Source organism: Diachasma alloeum, unplaced genomic scaffold (assembly GCF_001412515.2).
Source record: "Diachasma alloeum isolate Michigan unplaced genomic scaffold, Dall2.0 Dall_scaffold_00300, whole genome shotgun sequence".
In the NCBI taxonomy this organism is placed as follows: domain Eukaryota; kingdom Metazoa; phylum Arthropoda; class Insecta; order Hymenoptera; family Braconidae; genus Diachasma; species Diachasma alloeum.
In genome coordinates, this window is record NW_021680439.1 from 661,924 (window position 1) to 683,538 (window position 21,615).

At 36.7% G+C, this 21,615-nt stretch overlaps 2 protein-coding genes across 6 annotated transcripts in view; one reads left to right on the forward strand and one right to left on the reverse strand.

Moving 5' to 3' along the window:
- Positions 1-20,812, reverse strand: part of LOC107039481 (ELKS/Rab6-interacting/CAST family member 1) — a 143,830-nt gene extending 123,018 nt beyond the window's left edge. For all 5 annotated transcript variants that reach the window (XM_015259100.1, XM_015259099.1, XM_015259101.1 and 2 more), the window contains exon 1: positions 18,417-20,812. In XM_015259100.1, coding sequence (XP_015114586.1) covers positions 18,417-19,196 — 780 coding nt within the window. In that variant the 5' untranslated portion in view covers positions 19,197-20,812. The remainder of the gene's footprint in view (positions 1-18,416) is intronic.
- The window catches only part of LOC107039484 (beta-hexosaminidase subunit beta), a 112,600-nt gene that overhangs the window by 74,397 nt on the left and 16,588 nt on the right, over positions 1-21,615 (forward strand). The window lies entirely within an intron of this gene.

Consider the following 21,615-nt stretch of genomic DNA (forward strand, 5'->3'; position numbering starts at 1 on the left):
TCATTTATTCCAAACGAGATTCGTCTCCAACCAAATCCATTCGTTAACAATAACTAATCCTTTCTATCAGTGCACGGAATAATTTACTAAAAAATCGAGTATTTTATTGATCTTCAGATCATTTGAACCGAAAATTAATGGAGTATTGAATTTCTCAATGTCAATATTTCCTGAAATTTCAGTGGAAATTGAACACGATAAAAATTTCAAGGATTTGTAACGGAAAATTCAGACGAAAATAGCCTTGCCAATTACATCATTTTTTCCTGTCATATATTTTTTCATATCATGAAATTTTTCATATCATCTTCTGTTCCAGTTGAAGAAAATAAATTTCCATGAGTGATGCCGCGAGACAGTTCCCGAGACATTACGAGACAAAACTTTGGAGAAATGATCTCGGTCTCAATGAACATGGAAATCTTTGCTCTGGTCTCAGTCTCGAAATACGCAATATCGACTCCTCTCGTGATGACTCCGAGTCAATTTATCTCATCTCAGTTTCCAGTTTTTCGCATGTTTTATGTGTAGAAAACCGAGACGAAACAAAGCGAGACTAACCCGAGATTTGACATGAGATAAATTGATTCGGAGTCATCACGAGAGGAGTCGATACTGCGTATTTCGAGACTGAGACGAGAGCAATGATTTCCCTGTTCATTGAGACCGAGATCTCCTCTCCAAAGTTTTGTCTCGTAAAGTGTCTCGCAGCATAACTCATTTTCATTCATCATCCACATAAATTTTATCATTAAGTCGTAATTTTCAATTCCCAGAAATTTTAATGAATTTGGCTAGATTACATCAATGTAGATAATCGAAAGTAGTTCCGGCAAAGTGGGATAAAACCTGTGGGACTCGCAGTTTTCGGTGTTTTTTTTCAGTTCAGTTAACATCTCTTTTCTCATCTCGTTGAGCTCACTTTTGTCGTTGGTAAAATGCCAGAATGACTGTGAAACTTTCTCTGGACATTCGCATTTGCAAAATCGTCGGTTAAGTTTTGGGAAATGAATAGTGAACTCTGGCAGCGCGGCTGGCGCTAACACGCCTGAGTTTATTTGTCCTTCAGCGTGCCTTTTGCCCTTTTCCTGGGGGAAAAATGGCGGGAAAAGAGGTTGATTTTTCAGAGAGTGGGTCTTCTGTTTTATTCATCGGGTAATCAATCTCACTGTGTAACTGCCACCCAGGGAGTCTGCTATCTAATGTCCCGTTGTCATCAACTGGACGGCCTTGACACTAAATGTCTTTCATGAAGTGGAACGATTTTTCCAACTTTTTTTTATAAATGGGAAGTAGTAAATTGAATTCCTTTTTGATCAATTTCTACCTTTTCGTATTAAATAAGAGGAAATTCATAAAAAGTGTTGAACAAATATTATCGTTCTGTCAAACGAAACACTAGTGCTTGAAAAAATAATTGACAAAAGCCTTTGACGGATCATTTTCTTCTACTCATTTCTGTTACAATTCATGTAAAAAATTATCAATGATGAATAATTGACAATTGCCTTCGGGGCATTTTGAAGCTTTCTTTTCTTGTTACACACGGAAAAAAAAAATTTAGAGAAAAATTGTAGAACAAGTCAATTAATCGTGGAGTAAAATCGATTTCCAGTGCTTTTTCACCTTAAAGTAGTATGGTCACGAATCGATTTCCAAGATTAAAATATGAAATAATTTTGTTATGAAAGTTAATATCAATAAAAACCTCCTGGTGCAATTTGTGGTACATTGATCGTTTAGTATGGTTGATAAGAATAAATGAAAAACTAGATTGTAACACAGAGTCTTATGGGCAAATCACATTTTTGGGTGGTTTTTATGATAAATCCAAGATAAAATTATAAAAAAAATGCAAAAAAATGGGAAAAAAAACAAAAATTTACGATTATCGATGGAAATTATTGACCGTTTGGGACTTTAGTTATAAATAATTTCTGCTCCTCGGTGTTCGGAAATTGCGTGTCGAGTAGATGCGGCAACGACGCGTTTGTGGAGTGGGGACAAGCGGGCATTTCAAATCTCGTTTTCCCTACGCTGTTAAGTTACAGCGTCAAAGGAAGTACATTATTTGACTAAGTGAAAAAAAAATAAAAATAATCGATTAATTTTTATATGCATAAATTTTATAATTCACAAAGAGAATTTTCAATTATAAATCATAGTTTTTTGATTAACTTTTTTAGATTTTCTTGACGGACACTCAACGATCACTTTGGAGAGTGCCCATACTACTTTAAATAGGATAAAAAGTGCGAGATTAATAGTGAATTTTACTCCGTTGTTTCGGGAAAATTTACTGCGCGGAGGGTAATTTACACTGAAACTGGAAAATTTACCCTGAATCCCATCCAAAATTATCCCAGTGAACGTGAATAATTGCTCCAATTTTTCGAATAATTTTTCTGTAACGGAGAATGATTTTTACCCAACCCGTTTCGGAGAAATTCACTTGCGTCAAACAGGAGGATAGGTTTTGCATCCATAGATGCACGAAGAGAAATGTTCAGTAAAAATTACGGAACTCACTTCGCTCAGTTCGCTCACCGATTACAGAACCGACTCAGAAAATTTGAGTGACGGTATCGTAATTTTTCACAGGAGATTCAGGTAAAAATTACAGAATGCTCTGGAAAAATTCCGTGACAGTGCCGTAAAATTTCCTACAACCACATTTCGCTTTGGTATTATGGAAAAGATATGTAATTTTGATTGAATATTTCTCTCTGTGTGTGGTTTTTACATAGAAAATCGTGAGATATTCACTAAAAACCAGCATTTTTCATTGAATTACATTTCACTCCATGATTACCATTTTTTTTTATTCAAGCATTCAAACCTACAGGTTTACTCAGCTATAAAAAAATATATTAATAGTATCACATATATGTACAAATGTATGTACACATATATGTACAAATGTAATGTGTACATGTATGTATGTATAAGTATATATATATATAAATACGTTACAGGATGTTACAGTTACAGAGAACAGTTACAGTTACAGAGAACTCTTAACTAAATATTGACATTAATTTGGTCAAAAATGAATCAATCGCGTTCAAAATTATGGTGTTGAGTGTACTGAGGAAGGCTTTTATATCACAGGGAGGGAACCATGATTACCATTCGTATCGTAAAATTTGTCACGATTTTCTAGATAATTTTTATCCGACTTTTTCACTCCGTGCACTCAACGATGTAGCAGCCCTTTATTCATACTAGTTGAGGGCCCGGCGCTTACCTATTACGCCACACACGCATGTACAATCAGAGATCATCTCATGATGCTTTTCAACGAAGCACATCGACCGGAAATAGTTGAGAAATACCGCCGACGCTTCATCAATTAAAAAAATTTTTTTGCATTTCAATCACCAGTCATTAAAACTTTACAATCAGACGTTGAAGTTAATGAACTGGCAAACATTCATTCAATTCTCACATCCATTTTAATTGGGTAATGCTAGTGGAGCCACTTCATCAAAAAATTTTCAAACAGAATGAAAGAACTTCAACGAAAAAGTAGTTGGAATTTTCAAGTCACGTGTTTCTATTATTTTTACTCCAATTCTTAAAAATATCATGTGTTTCGTATCACCCACAATAATCGGATATACCATAGGTTATATATTGATCGTCCTAAATATAACATCGAGTTAGCCGAGCGCCCGTTGCACAGTGTACCCCAACTTGTACTGACACACGTACGCCAAACCGAAACCACGAGTAGCAAAAGCCCTACACACGCGACTACCACTCGGCCCCGCACCTCAGGGCTGCAACCATATTTTGTGTCTCAAAAGAGCGTATTAATGTGCATAATGCACGTGAAAGCATCGTTCAGTCTGCCATTGAGATTTGTGTGCGAATAAATGAATTGAATTTTTCATCTTCTCCCTCTTACATTGGAAATTACTCTAGCAATCGTTACTCAACCGCTCACCTCTCTGCATTTTTTAAGATGAGGAAACAGATCAATCAATGGATAATTGTCGATTCGATATCCACTCAATGCACAGAAATTACGGTTTGCTGAGGGTAATCTACGGTTTTTAGGCCTACACTGATAGAAAGGATTAGTTCACTGCAAAAACTAATGTCTGAATTTTAGACACTTTTGTAGACACTTTTCAAACACTTTTGGGACGATTTTGTAGACACTTTTGAGACATTAAAATGTGTCTGAGTCAATGGAGGTATTTCAATTTCAGACACAAGCGGTGTTCGAAATTTTAAGACATCAGTTAGATTTTCAGACACTTTTAAAGATTCAGACGTTTTTGCCATCTGCCATCTTAAATTCAGATGATTGTCAGGCACCTAGTTTTTGCAGTGGATGAGTCAACTTTTCAGACATGAGAAATATCTTAAAAATTAATGTTTGAATGGACTTTGCCGTCTGAATCAGGTGAGATATCTTAATGGTGAAAGGTTTGAATCGCTCATAAATAACTGAATTTCAGACACAGAAAATATCTGAAAATAAATACCTGAAATTTTTCAGACACAAAAAATGTCCACCATCATTTTCAAACAGAAACGGTGGTTGAAATTTTCAAACAGTCAGATTTTCAGACACTTCTGAAGATTACGATGGTTTTTACCATCTGACATCTTAACTTCAGATAGCTGTCAGACAAATGGTTTTTGTAGTGTTATTGTTAACGAATCGATTTGGTTGGAGACGAGGTTACCTCGTAAATAATTACTCGCTTCGCTCGGTTAAATCGCGGTTTTCGGGCCCAATAACATAAAATATTCTATGTCACACGGCGATAAAAGTATTATCTGACTCATGTGATTATAATCTTCGCCTTCAGCTCGGATTATAAAGTCACATTCGTCAGATTAGTATATTTCGTCACTCGGCCGAAAAAAACTTTTCTGGCGAATATGAGTTTGCAGCCCGAGCCGAAGGCGAGGGCTGCAATCATATGAGCTAGAAAAGTTTTTTTTGTCATTCCGGCCGTGAGGCAGCGCTTCACGTCCGTGAATCTCTGCCTACGGCCGTCATAACAAAAAATACTGTTCGTCATATGGCCAAAAAAAACTTTTCTAGCTTATATGATTGCAGCCCTCGCCTTCGACTCGGGCTGCAAACTCATATTCGCCAGAAAAGTTTCTTTCGGCCTAGTGACGAAATATACTATTATCGCCTTATGACATAAGATACTATTTCTCACTAGTATCACAAAATATCGTACGATACATATAAAAAAAAAGTACTTCCTAACCAGTATCATTACTACTCTGAAGTATTTGAGAAATATTACTTCGAATATTGTCCCTTAAATGACTCATCATTTGTTAGATTGTGTAGTGTTGTGGATATGAATAATTGTGTCATTTATTTCATCGTGATTATGAATTTGTATCAAATCACTTGTTATTGAGACTCAATGTTAAGGCGTTTACTCTTCATACGTTGTTTGCCAATTTAATATTATGCTTCGTGTGTTTTTTTTTCATTTTGTTATTTTTGTTCGTATTCATTCATGAGTTCGAAGGTATTCATTGAAACGTTTTTAATGCTCTTTTATTGTGTTTTTTGGATTATTTTCCAGGATTTTTAAAAAGTTTTCTTCAAGTTTTTCGAAGCTCAAATTGTTCAAGTTTTTTAAATTACCAAGTTGTTTTGACGAAGTTCTTTGACGAAGTTTGTTTAAAGGAAGTTTTTTAAACATGGACCCCAACAAAGTGCCATTTTTTCACTTGCACACTGAGAGAAAAAATTATTCCTGCCAAGGATTGATATTCTCGTCAGAAGATAGTATTTTTTCAGAACGAATTTTTCCAGGACAGTCATTTTCAGAGAGTCCAAGTCTATCCTCAAAAATTACAGTGATATTGAACAATCTGATTATTATGCTACATATGACCTTGACAAAATGTTCTCCGATATCTTCCGGATTTTACAAATTGGCGATTTTCTCAGGTAAAGAAAATTGGAATAATTCCAAATGTTAATAATTATTATTGGAGTTTCTTCGAGGTCATATGCAGAAGAATATTCTCATACATCACCATAATTCTCACGCTTGGAACTGATTTCGGAGCACCTGGAAATGACTGGCCTGGAGAAATACGTTCCAAAAGAGATATTTTCTTCTACTAAGAGTATGAAAAAGATATCACCAATAACATTTTCTTGGAAAGAATAAATTTTTTCCTCAGTGCATCATAAAAAATATTGTTTCCTTCTACTCCAGAGACAAGAAATGTGCATTGCCCCCATTTAACCCCTTCACTATTAATTTCAAATCCCAAATCTATTTATAAACATTAAAAATGTTCCTCCAATTGTGCTTTACTCACTCTCCAATAAAATGGAAGCCATTACAATTGTCGAAACAAAAACCCATGAAGTGGTTAAAAAAGCGAAGTGGTTTCTGTCTTGAAAAAGGAACGATTGTTTTTTTTCACGACCTACTTCGGGCAGTACATTGGCATGGTTGGAACTCATAGTAAAAGCTAGTGACTCGCCTCCTCTCTGGCAACGAGGGGAGAACCTCGAAACCATGTTTTCTGGGAAAGAGTGGAAAATCGATATTACAGAGTTTGCTTTTTTATTACATTCCTCCTCTTTGCATTGCTCTTTACGTCCGATTACATGACATTACGACACTCGGGAAATCCTGTCGCGTGATGTATCATTTTCTTCCATGTTTTGCCAATTTATTTTCGCTATGAGAAATTCCGTCGTTTTTCTGACAATTTATGAGACTTGCCTGCGAATGAGTCATTAGGTAGGGTCTTGAGCAATAAACGTAGACTGTTGTATGGATTCCGACGCCAAGATCGTGAAATGGTGGTGATTCAATTAATTAACATCGTTTGTGAATTTTATTTCTTCTTCTGATCATTTTTTAGTGGTCCTTTCATTTAATACGGGAATGCACGGAGACCAGTTTCTATTAAAATTCACCCCTAAATTTTAGTGGTCGTGTGGGTCCATTTCTTTTCTAAACAACAGTGCACGGAGAGAAATGTTCAGTAAAAATTACGGAACTCACAATTCACTCATCGATTACGGAATCGACTCAGAAAATTTAAGTGACGGTATTGTAATTTCTCACAGGAGATTCACATAAAAATTACGGAACGCTCCGGAAAAATTCCGTAACATTTCCGTTAAATTTCCTACAACCACATTTCGCTCCGAAATTACGGAAAAGATACGTAATTTTTATTGAATATTTCTCTCCGTGTGAAGAAGAAGGCTCTCTTAAACCTGTTATTTAGTTCATAACTCAACGGCCTACGGCCTTCTCTGTTAAAAAATGAAATTTCATGGTGAATTTAGTACTGTTCTCAGGAGGGCGATATTGGATTCGATTATGTGGGAAAAAAGTGAAGTTCCAATTTTTTGAGCATTTCTCAGTTTACTTGAATTTTCAAATATAGTATATGTGATGTAAGGGCTATAAGTGGCAGATTTGGACGAGTGTGAAGCAACAAACACACGAGTTATAACCTACCACTTATCATCTGAATATCATATACTATTTTATGTCGAGGCTAAAGTAAAAAATGTGACGTTTTGGGAGGGACGGGGTGAGGGCGCAAGACGGGGGTCCAGGGGGGCTTCCCCCCCCCCCCCCTGAAGCAAAACCAAATTATCATTGAATGAAAAATAACGATTTTTCAAACCCCATGATCATATTCAAACTACCTAATCAATTTTATTTAAATGGAGAAGAACTCTCTTCTACAATTTATTGATCATTTTTGATTGACGAAACGCTCAGCTATTCACAGAGAAAAGATTATTTTTTAAATGCAATCATCTCATTTTTAACACAATTCAGGTCATAATATGCAACTTATCGCACGCAAAATTAAGTAATAGGGGAGCTGGTGGTATTACCGCGCATCTAACAAAATAACGCATATTTTGAAAATTATGATCAGATTGTAGACGAATAAACGCAAGAAAAGTATTTTGTGGTGATTGTTAATACAGAAAAAAGTACGAAAATCATTGATTATTGTTTCGACAGTCTGCAAGCGGTATTACCCACCGCTGCGGGTATATATGCCCAAGTGATCTATAATATTTAATTCTGTAATTTCAAATAGAAAATTTTCGATTATTAAATTAGAATTAGAATACTCAATCTGTAATTTCAGATCGTAAATTTTCGCCGTATGGTGTAGACCAATGAGTCAATCTAAAGAGGAATTAAGAAATTCTTATGAGATCCTTTTTTATAGTAGTTTGCCCCGCACGAATAAGGTCTCTACGGAAATTTCACTAATCCTTTTACATTTGAAGATATTTCTAGAAACTGATGATCAAGGGGATTTAATTCATAACATCTACACGGAGAGAAATTTTTGATAAAAATTATCCTACCGTTCTATAAAAGTGTATCATGAGTCATCGTTTCCTCATTCATATTCCGAAATTTAGTAAAAATTGATATATGACGATCAAATTTTATTCTACGTTAGAGAAGTTTTATCTTGACGCGTAATAAATGTTGCCCTTCCAGTCCAATAATTTTTAGGTAGATAACGAAAATCCTAGAACGGTTGGTAAATTTTACCCTATCGGTACAGTAATTTTTACTCTACCGGCACGGTAATTTTTATTTTTATCTGGATAAAAAAAAAATTTTTAATTTTAAATGAGCAAACTTAAAATGTTGACATTTTATTTTTAAAAGTAAAAATTTAAAAAAAATTTTACGTTTTTCTCTAACGTAGAATAAAATTTGATCATCATATATTAATTTTTACTAAATTTCGGAATAGAAATGAGGAAACGATGACTCCTGATACACTTGTATAGAACGGTAGAATAACTTTTATCAAAAATTTCTCTCCGTGTATGAATAGTTGTCTTGGATCTGATCGATCGTGGTTTGAAGAACTATTAAGATGATGGGATTTAGTCTGTGAATGTAACGCATGACCAGGAATTTCGTATATACACCTCAGCACGATTTTATAATTTATGACAGGAAGAACGCATGAAATGTTCCATTGCATTGTGTTTCATCCCTTCACTACTGAGTTTTTTAAAGCTTTGTTCTTCAAACGTGTCGTAAAAACGTGTGGATCGATTTTAATGATTCAAAATTGGGTTAAACCACCTGGAATGTATTATTTTTTATAGCTCGAATATTATCTCTCTATCTATCATTAGAACCAGGAAATGTTGGGATTTTCCACAGGAATTCGGGGAAAATTTTGATACAAAAGACGAATATCCTCTTTTAATTCCGGACATTTTAGTAAACTTAGAAGTAATTTCAGCCAAAAGAGTATTATTTGTGAGTTGTCGCGAAGAAAGTATGGTGAAAACGATAAAGTAGTGAAATTTAAAGATAAATTCGGGTGCTGCCCCACAATCGGGGCACAAAATCTTGGAACTCATAAAAAATATCGTGTAACGCATAAAAACTTCTATGGAAAACTCCAAGGGCGAATGCATGGAAATTCTAGGGGTGAGTACATGAAAATTTCTGAAGGAGCAGTTGAAAATTTACTACGCTAATGCAGAAAATGCTGTTATCGAAATTTTATCCTTTCTAATAAAAAACACGAGAAATATCTCGCATCGAAAATGAGAACTCAAAATGAATGGTGAATGTAAAGTGCTTTTCATGAATACAATCATCTTGCATCGAATCATCATGAAACTCACTTAACAAACAAAAGAGAACTGAATATTCTGTGAAACATGAATAAACAAATTATAATTGTCCAAATCATTTAGATCAGAGAAAAGTAGAGTAATTCTACTTTCTTAATATTGCGCTTACTAAGATTTTCTTCGAACAAAGTTGATTAGAATTAATAGCTAGAATTATAGGATGACTTCACATTTTTTACGTTAAGTATACGAGAATCTGAATGCAATATAGTGAAAATAATGATAGATTTGGTCACTTTGGACAAATAATATTAACATCCAAATAGTCATATCCAAATACGAAATTGCCGATATGAATAAAAAGAAGCTGTGCCTCAATATTCCAAATTGAATTTTAAGTTTTAATTTGGTGCTAAAGACACGAGACGAGAATATTCCAAGCACGGAATTATATTAATGAGGTGAACAGCAGATTATTTGAATTACCATGAGAACTAACTAAAAACTGATGACAGGGTGGGCGCGCAATTTTACCAGGGGATCAATAAACAGTCAATTCCAGAAACTCACACTCTAAAGTGCATTCTAGAAGAAATTGCCTCGTAATTATGATCAAAATGTTGTTCGGTGAGCATAAGAAATAGAACATGAGCAAATCATTTATCGTAATATGAAAATTTGAAAGCTGATAAATCGGGAGATGTGATTCCCATCGGCCGTACAGCTTTTAGTAATGAGAATGATTATAAATAATTAATTTAAAGAAGGAATATCGCACCTGACAGGAAAGAGAACATAGTGAAAGAGCGTTAATAGCTAGTATAAATTTTTTAAAAAAATTCTTAAGCTTTCTTAGATTAAATGCAAGGATCATCATCAATTTCTCTGAGAATCAACGAGAAAATACAAGGACCCACAAATTTTCGTGTGCTGACAGAGAATTTTTCCAGTGCCATCGTCGAATTTCTCTGCTGTTTATTTTTCAATTCATTGGGGTATGTGAATAGTTCTCACGCGGTTTCAGAATTTTTCCGATGCTCCCCTAGAGTAATATCGGTCGGAATCAGTTCTACCTCGTTTCGGATGCTCAGCACATGAATTTTTTTTCCGTATATTCTCAGTAAATTTTCATGTCATTTTGTTTTTTTATGTGATTTTTTGTTTTAAATATAGGGGAAACTTCCGCCAGTCGGATAAAAATCGCATTTTGCCTACAAATTTTTTCATGCAAAGAGATTTGTATTTTCACTAATACTTTTGGAAAATGGACGGAACACGGAGAGAAATTTTTGATAAAAATTATCCTACCGTTCTATAAAAGTATATCATGAGTCATCGTTTCCTCATTTCTATCCCGAAATTTAGTAAAAATTAATATATGATGATCACATTTTATTTTATGTTAGAGAAATTTTATCCTGATAAAAATAAAAATTACTGTGCCGGTAGAGTAAAAATTACTGTACCGGTAGGATAAAATTTACCAACCTTTCTAGAATTTTCGTTGTTATCTACATAAAAACTATTGGACTGGAAGAGTAAAATTTATTATGTGTCAGGATAAAATTTCTCCAACGTAGAATAAAATTTGATCATCATATATTAATTTTTACTAAATTTCGGGATAGAAATGAGGAAACGATGACTCATGATACACTTTTATAGAAGGGTAGGATAATTTTTATCAAAAATTTCGCTCCGTGAAGGAACACTCATCTCTTATGAAATCGACATCACCTTTGCGTCATTCTCTACTCCGCACATGGAATTTGGAAATGAGAGTTTTGTACCAGATATTCCGGCTAATGGAAAATCGATTCTATACGTTCTGGTGAATATGTACTCCATTAACGGATTGACCGATCGTCATATTTCACATTGAAATTTAATATTGAAGCCCACAAAATTGTCCATTTTGTTGTCATATTGAGAATCCCTCTAACTCTATTTGTTTTAGCGAGAGAAAATTGAAAGTTGAGGTTTTGTGAGTTGAATTTTAATTGAAAACCGTAGAAATATCGAATACTAATTTTTTACATCATTTTTAACAGAATTTTTTGGCGCTAAAAGAGGTTCTAATTTATAACGTTGATAATAATGCAATTTTCATTGCTATTTCATCCAACTCTGAAAATTAGTGAAGAAGATAAAATATTGACTTCAGTCAATATTATTCCGAATTTTGGAAATACGGTTGCCCTGCTGTTGCAGTAGTTAATTGATGAGAATCGAATGCATCAATTGAATTAGCGACTGAATTAATTTGATAACTGCATGCCTGAATGAACCAAATTATATATGTTATTCCGAATTGTCAACCCACTGCCTATCTAATTAAATGTTCTCTGATGTTGACATTTCAATTATGAAATTTGAAATCTCTCTGATATTCCTAAATTTTCAACATTCGAAATTGTCATCATATCCCATTTTTATCATAAATTAGGGAGTTTATTGACAAACTTGTAACGAAGTACTAATACACAGAGAAAAAACTCAAGTAATCGTTGAGCAACCTCGATTTCCCGTACTTTTTTACCTGAAACAGGAGAAAAAGTGGGAGATCAATAGTGAATTTTACTCCGTTGGCCCCGGAAAATTTACTAACCGTGAGTCATTCGTACCAAAATTGTAAAATTCAGCCTGCATTCCGTCAAAAATTATCCCAGTAGGGGAGGGTAGGGCAGAACGGACCGGGAGGGAAAAACAGACCACTGACAGAAAATTGGTAATTTTTTTTTATTTCCTTCAAATCAGGAACACTGAATGTGTTGAATTAAAAGGGAGTTTCAGGATCATAACTGTCACCGGGGTTTTATAGACAAGAAGTGTCGTTGAACCGAAATTTGATCAGATTTGCTAATCGCCTTAAACCACAAACGATTTTGAATTTTTGTTAAAATCAAAAAAGTCAAAATAATCAAAAAATTATCAATTTTTCGTCAATGATTTGTTTTGGCCTAGGGGTCCGTTTTGCTTGCCTGGTCCGTTTTGCCCTACCCTCCCCTAAACGTGAATAATTGCTCCAATTTTTTGTATAATTTTTCTGCAACAGAAAACGATTTTTACCGAACCCGTTTGGTAAAAATTCACTTCTGCCCGTCCCCGTAACATTCAGACGGGTACACGGAGAGAAATATTCAGTAAAATTTACGGAAGAATTCACGTAATCCGCAATGGGGAATCGTTTTCCGGCAATTTTTATAGGAATGGAAGAGAAGAAATCTGAAACGTTCAGTGAATTTTCAGGTTTATCACTGAACAAAATACGAAATTGTCACGTAATTTTTCTCGAAGAAGTAAAATCTTACAGAAACTTGCCGATTTATTATGCCTCCAGAATCAAAAATTCTTGAACGTTCAACAATTTTTATGAAGCTAGTGAGTTATTTCTACGTTGCGTTCCGTAAAATTTCTGTCGTTGGGGAAAAATTACGGAACGACTTGTTGTCCCCACAGCGGTGAGTCATCAGACGGATGGTTAATTTTTACGGAACAAATCGTAGAATTTACGTGGCGATTCGTACAATTTCAGTTCCGACTCACACTTTTTATTGAATTTTACTTCACTTGCGGATTACCTTTCGACACGTAATTTTGACGTTTTTTTTCTGGTAATTGAATTTTATTTTATTGAATTTTTTTTCCGTGTACAAAATAAACAATCCTTTACCGGTGTGCGAAATTTATTTATTTTTTACTTTTATTGTATTATTTACTAGACAGGAAGATAATTTTTGCATCCATAGGTGCATTTTTTTTACCGAGAAAATTATAAGATATGCACTAAAAACAGTATTTTTTCACTGAATTAATTAGTGAAAATTAAACACGATAAAAATTTCCGGGTTGTAGCGCGGAAAATTCAAACGAAAATTTTGAACAGTGTAAATGAATATTTGGCAAAAATAATTCAGTAGCGAAGTGGTAAAACGCTACACGTCAATTTTGACTATTGACCCGTTTTCAATGAATATCTCGGAATCTAAGGGAGATAGCAAAATTTTTGTTATAATATTTTTTGTAGAGCCGATTGAGAGCTACAACAAATGTAATTACAAACATTTCGCCATCTCCCCTAGATTCTGAAATATTCCTCAAAAACTCAACTGGGCGATAAGTCGAATTAAACCGTTTTACCACTTTGCTACTGAATTATTTATTCTCAGTGCACTGTACGATCATTTCTCATGTGATTTCTGTTCTTCGTATAAAAATAAACAAATAAAATATCCAAGTATACTGAAAAGTACAAGATATATAGAACACGGTTTTGTAACCGAGAAACCCTCCACAAAAGAGGTCCTTTGATAAATTTCCCCGAGCTCTCTATCAAAGAGTTAAGCCCACAAATATGAGCCGCATTATTTTGCAAAAATTCCGGGAACTACTAGATTCATCAAAACGTACCAAAGAACCTCCTTTGTGGCCGAGAAAATCCCTACAAAAACTGTCCCTCCATAAATTCCCTCAAACCGCTTCATTCACAAGTCGGCTGTAAAAAATCCGAAAATCCATTTGTGATCTATTCCTAAAACGAATAGCCAAGATTATCCTCACTATAAAAATTCGAACACCGAATCTAAAGATTTCCCCCACCGCGTCACCGCCATGACGATAAATAAAATTTCCATCCTCACGAAGGAAGTTCAACCGAAGGCACCGAGCCAGGAAGCCGAAGACCATTTGCCTCTTCCTGTCCCGGAAAATCATGAGTCAGCGACTGGGCATTCACTTTGTGTGAAATTCCCCAGTTAATTCCATCAAAAAGACCCCACAATTTACCACCCAACCTTCTATTCACAAAGACTAAAGAGGATCGATTGAGGTGAGACTACTATGAGTATTAAAACTCGCGGGCTATTGGAATGAGATTTCTCATACATTGAAGATCCATTTACTCGAATATATCTAAAAACGGATTATTAGTGCAAAAAAAATTGTTTATTGTTCGTTTACCCGGGAATCGTTTAACATGTTAATATAGTCCAGAGCCTCCAATTTTTGAGCTAGAGTTTTTCTTTTCAAAATTTTTGAAATAATGTGTGCAAGAACAATTATGAATTATTTTTTTGCAATTTAACTCCTACACAGCTAATTTCGTTATTTAAAAAAAAAAATTCCACCATTTATCTAAAATAGCCTGTAAAGAGCCATTCATATAAAAATGTTTCTAAAAGAATCGAAAATATATTTTTAATATTTCACGGATAATTTTGCAGCCCATTTTATATGAATGGCGCAAAACGAAATTAGCTATGTCGGAGTCGAATTTCAAAAAACTAATTCTTCATTGTTATTCACTGTTAAAATTTTTTGTCTGAATTTTCCGTGCCAAATTCCGCAAATTTTCATCGCGTTCCAATTCAACGAAAATTTCAGGAAATCTTGTCATTGAAAATTCAGAATTTCGTGGAAAAATCAAACAGAACTGTAAATTTTCGTTCCATTTTTCCCTGAAAATGAATAGAAAACCATAAAATTCTAGTAAATATATTCTTGAATGTTCAGGACAGTGACACTGAATGCGATTTAGGCAGAAATTATAATAACTTCCCTGGGCGGGAAGTTAAAAATCCTACTATTTCAAGTTTAACTGAAAATTCAATGCAATTTGACACTGAATATTCATATTAGAGTGGAAATGCAAATAAATAATGATTTTTTCCCCTAAATCGCATTCCGTGTCACATCATTTTTTTTCTAACAGTGTTGTACACCTTTTTTCTAAAATTTTGAAAAAAAAACCTCTGTAGCTCAAAAATTGGAGACTCTGGACTATTTTCAACATTTTAAGGGTCTGCGGGGCAAACGAACAATAAACAATTTATTTTTTTGCACTGATTATTCACTTTTGAACATATATAATCGATCTTCAATGCATGAGAAATCTCACTCCAATAGCCCACGATTTTTAAAACTCATGATAGTTTCTCCTTAAACATTCACCGTCCAAAAGTTTTTCCAACATTTGTTTCCATGAACCCAATGAAAGATTCCTTTATATCAAAATAATCTGAGGCCTAAGGTCGCGGCAAAAAGCCAAAGAATCCAGAGCATGAGTTGCTCTTCCACTCGTCGAGCCAATGACTCATTCTGGCACTCGTCTCGCAGATGAAATCTCTGGACACGTGTGGTGTGTGAATAATGTACATGCATGGAGGATGCACATGTATACGTACGTACGTCTACTGAGATGAGAAATATGGGCAGTTGGATGTTTAGTGCGCGCATATGTGATAGTCACCGTACAGTACATAGCCCGCATCATTGAAGACCGTCGTATACACCGTTCAATTGAATTTCATTACCCTATGTCTTGATATGCATTCGTTGTCTACGTCAATTATTCTTCAACGAGCGCACGTTTCTTGAAAGACATGGAATTGATCGAATACTCGAGATAATAGGAATGTTCGAAACAGAAGAGAACGACTAATGGCAAACACAAAACAGACGTCTGAGTTTCGTATAACAATTGAAAAATACACTGATGAAAACAGTTTTTTAAGGAGTTTGTTTTTACTTATAGCAAGAAACGCGTGGCTTGAAAATTTTCACGAATAAAATATGTTGCACTAAGAGAAAAAACTTTCGTCATGAAATTTTGTACTTGTCCTGAAGACGAGGACAATTTTTTTGATGACAAGAAAGCGATGTCTGAAATCAAGTAAAATTCAATTGATTCATTTCATAGTTTTTTAGACTCAATTCTAAAATATTTTTATGCAAAAATCACTTGCAATTGATTTAAGAACTCGGTTTCTTGATATGAATCAATTGCCCTTATCTTTCGGACAAGTATAAAATTTCTTGGCGTAAGATTTTTTTTCCTTAGCGTGAAATATTGTACGCTTGGTAATTTTCGAGCCATAATTTTTTCAATACAAGTCAATATGTACTTCTCAAAAAATGTTTACTTATATCAAGAAACACGTGACTTCAAAATTTTCAAGGGTAAAGTATCTTGCACTGAGAAAAAACAAAATTCGTTAAAAACTTTTGCACTTGTCCTAAAGATGGGGACAAGAGAGCGATTTCTCGAACCAAGTAAAATTGAATTGATTCATTTAATAGTTTTTTAGGCTCAATTTTAAAATATTTTAATGCAAAAATCACTTGAATTGATTTGAGAACTCGGTTTCTTGATATGAATCAATTGCTCTCATCTTTCGGACAAGTATCCTAACATTTCTTGATGTCAGATTTTCATTCTTAGTGTGAGATATTGCGCGTTTGGTAATTTTCGAGCCATAAATTTCTTGATACAAGTAAAAACGTACTTCTCAAAAAACTAGAGATGTGCGGGTAACTCGTCGTTACTTTTAATCCATCATTTCTCAAACCCGAAAGTAACGAGTACCGAGATGGCAAAGTAAATATTCGGTATTTTTTCTAAATTTCTATACATAGAAAAGTCATAGATAGTCATATGTAGTACATATTGACTTGTATTGAAAAAATTATGGCTCGAAAACTACCAAGCGTTAGCTACCTGAAGCCAAATAATGTTCGAATGATAATGTTCCTCAATGCAAACTCCCAGTTCATTCTCTAAAAGCTGCAGCTTATTTTGGGAATACCAGAGGGACCTCCTCTATAGACTATTTTATTATCTGCAAGCAAGATTTCTTGACATTTAACAACTTCCAAATTAAGCAGCCTCAGTCTCCTAAACTGAACCCATTTGGAAAAGCTCTTTGTAAAATCATTACAATCACAATTATTCTATGATTGCCATTCACGTATTGACGGAGCCAATCGCTTCACTTTTATGACATAGAGACTTACAATCGAAAAATCTTATATAAAAAGGAGATATCACACTTTTATTCCTGAATATAGGAATGGAAGAGAAATCGCATGCATGATGACGATGATACTGATTGTGTTGATGATGTTGATGATATTGATGATGTTGGAAATGTTGGTGTAGATCTACGGAAAGATGTTTTCAATCACGGACAATCATGCATTGATAGAACGGATTAGTTATTGTTAACGAATGGATTTTGGTTGGAGGTTAGAGTCTATTCGGTCCCACCAAATGTTCATTTGTTAATAGTTAACGAATGTACATTTAAGGAGCCCTCTTTGACTTGACTTTCGCCATTCAAGTGAACCATTTGTTAACTATTAACAAATATTCATTTGGTCATATTCAACTCTACCATCCGTTAATAGTTAACGAATCTCGTTTGGAGTAAATGAATCATTTTATCAGTGTAGTATGTAGCTTTTTCGAGAGTTCGATCATGAGATCTATTGAAAGTTTTCATAAAACACCAACAAAAAAACGCCAAAGTCAAAAATTATGTCTACAAAGAGTTATATCTTTGAGTAAATGGTATATATATTTATATGTCTATAAAAGGAACCGACTTGATCGTATTTAGTATCTGAGATATTCATGGTTTTCCATCAATAACGGCCGTATAAATTAACATTGAATTATTTTCTGATCTTCGATACCAACATCATTTCCAACAAAACATGTGTTGATCATCAATTGAAGTTTTTATGGATTTCGACGTATCTCCGACAGATTCTCGATGGAAATTTCCATCCCTTTTCAATAAAAAAAAAATTCATGGCTTTTCAAATGAAGTTTCCATCATTTCCCACGAATTTCTTCTTAGTAATACTATAGAAGTTTGTATATGTGAAATAACATATTGATTCAAATCAACTTACAATAAGAACGTGATGAATCATATCAAATCAATCATAGTAATAGGCGCGCTCCGCGCCTGTTACTCAATCTCATTAAAGGAAATACGAAAAAAGGAGACAATTCGAAAAAACAAACCTGATTCTCCGAGTTGAGTAATTTCAGCTGTTCATTGATGAGACTGTACTTAGTGCTCTCCTCCTTCCTAAGTGCCCTCTCCTTCTTCAACTCCGGGCTCCAGAACGTCTTGATACTATGCATCGAGCTCCCAAGCTTCTGATTAGTGAGCTCGAGTTCCTTCTTAAGGTTCCCAAGCTCTCTCTGAAGATCGTTATTCTGATGCTGCAGCTCCCCAATATAAAGTCCGCCATCCCTGAGTAGATGGGGATTGGGACTCTGCCTAGCTGATCTCGACCCATAGATATCGTCATCCAGATACAATCCACTGCGATCTCTACTGCGCTCCCTGGGCTCGCGTATGGGCACAAATTCTCGATCATGATCAAGAATCCCAGCTGACGCGCGATCCAAACTCGTGTACCTGGCTGACAGTCCTGAAGCCCCCGACATGGCAGGCCTCGAGGCACTTCGTGACCGATGATGACCCCCACCCCCGGTTGACATACTCCTACCCCTTTCCTCCAGCATAACTGGACTCCCCAGATCCTCGTCTCGCGAATAAAAAGGACTACTCAACTGATGATGATGATAGGATCCATAACTAAGGTGTTCCGGTGAATTATTACCACTTCTTGTTCCGCGTTTACGTCCAAGAGGACTGCCCCGTCCACTGGCATAACTCCTCGATGGGCTACGATCAACTGTCGGCAATTCGGCTACGCGTCTACTACTACGCGGTGATCTAGTCCCACCACCTGGACCAACCACCCCACTTGAGGCGTAAGGGTCCCTAGACATATCTCAATAAACGTCTTTCCCTTCAATCCTTCCCCCCCTTTGTTCTAATCTGACTTCCGCTTCTGCTCTTTTCCTTTCCCACCCCCAAAATCCCCTCTCCACTTTACCTCTCCGGCTATCCGCTCCTCTTTCACCCCCTATCCTCTCATCCGCCAATCGACTCTCTCACTTTTAGCCGACCTGACCCACTTCCCTACGTTTTCCCACCCTACATACAGGTCGTCTATTCACTTCCCACTCTAACTTCTTCTCCCACTTCCCAGTTTCTTCAAGGTGGAGCTCCTGTCGGCCTCTCCTCCACGCATCCAAAGGGATCAACATTAACTGTTTCATTCGATTCTCGATTGGTGATGATTCGCCTAGGGTTTTTCTCACTGGCAGAATGCAGCCACTTCCGATTCAATGCCTCCGCCACCTTTTTTCGGCCGCCCTGACCTTTTCGGATGCTGCTGGTCTATCGATTGCGTCACGTGCTCAATGACAAACGTCAATTTCCCGAGGTAGTTTGATGAGCGGTCAGGCCTCTCTCTCCCTTGTCCTTTCGTTTCACTCTTTCAATCCTCACTCGTCTCCTTCGTGTCATCGATCGACCTTCACTCGACCTGTCCCACCTATCGAACCAGGCTGTCCTTCCGCTCATTCGCGGCTCAACCAATCGACCTGATGAGGATCACTCGTGGACCGGGCGTCGTCCAGCAATTATTTATCCTTCTCCAGTTCATCTGCACACATCATTCGCCGGGGGTTCAAGCCTTCACTTCACGCTTGACTCTGTCGATATCGTTCCATGTAATCTACCAGGACATCTCCAAATGATGCCACTCATATCGGGATTCAATGGATCATCATCGCTACGAGATTGTGGGAATTGATTTCGCCGGATTTGGATGGGGACACGAGTGCGATGAAGACACTCGACTCACCGCTATCGATCTTTGACCCGTTTTCGGTGAATAAAACCATGGGAGTAGCTCAACGAATCAAAACCACGGGCCGCGTTTCCTTCGCGCGGTATCGCGGCAACATCCGGTACAAATTTGGTCTCTCGTCCTTTTGGATTACGCTCGGCGCTCCTGCCTTACCCACGCACGATATCACTGGTTCTTTGATCTGCCAGGAACAATCCTTTGTTCTTCCTCCGGAACAAGGGTCTTCGGGTGAATGATCGCGTTCTCGATGATCCTTCGCAGATGGAATTACCCCTTCCCCTTTATTTCTAGTCAAATATCTTCCCCCCGACGGCCCACGTATCCGCCGACTATCCAATCGATCTCATCCTCCACTACTACCGCCACTCCACTACTACCCTCTCTTCTCTCCCTCACAGACACATTAATACACCCCGGTGCACTCAACACATACACCCAGAGGAAAAAGCTCGTCTATTTACCCCCAGTTTTGGGTGACGATATCGATATCTATTTTATTCAAATTTCCCTCCTCATCCCCCCTCGGCCCGACCACCAGGAGGCGCTAGCACACACATGTACACACACAATGAGGTTATGACGGGGTTTTCGGAGTAAAAAAGCCCATTCGAGTCCCCCCCGCCGACACACGAGTGCGGGTAGTTGATCGTGCACGGTGAAAGAGGGCTCGATCGACGTCGCGACGGATCCGCGCGAGCACTGACACTAGGGAAGACCGGCGATAAACGCCGGCGGTGGACAGAAGGAGCGACGGGCGGTCAGCGGCTGCGCAGTTGGGGCAGGTGCGCGCGCGCTTTCAGCCCCGATCTAGGTAGGGTTTGAGGGAAATGAGGCGGTCGCGACGATGACGGCATGGGGGTGGCGCTGTCGGGGGTCAATAACGTGGCCGCGGGGGTTGGGGATTTTGATCGATTTGGGGTTGTGGGAAATAATCGATGGGACTGGTGATACGTTTTGATATTTTCGGGGAAATTGATGATCTGGGGGGGNGGGTGAGGGGAGGACAGTCGGGGTTGTAGAGGAAGGGGAAACAGTTTAAGGTGAGATTTCATATTTGGCGGTTGGAGGTTACCTTTGGGCCGTGAGGGGGGTTAGAAAAAATTTGAGAGGGTAATTTTTTGTGGGGAAATTCATCAGGTTCAAAAAGCTGGTTGGCTGCTCGTGTCTGAAATCATAAAATTTTCCCCACCGGTACGCTGTTGGAAAAAAAATGAAATTTCATGGACAATTGACTGCCATATTTCAGGACCGTGACGCTGAATGCGATTTAGGGAGAAAAAATGATATTTCGGGTTTCACTGAAAATTCAGTAAAATTGCAGAATTTTGAGGGGCATAACGACGAGAATTCCTTAATTTATTTGAATTTCCAATCTAATATTAATATTCAGTGTCACATTGCATTGAATTTTCAGTGAAACCTGAAATTTCATGATATTCTTCCCCCTAAATCGCATTCAGTGCCAATGTCCTGAAAATTCAAGAATATAT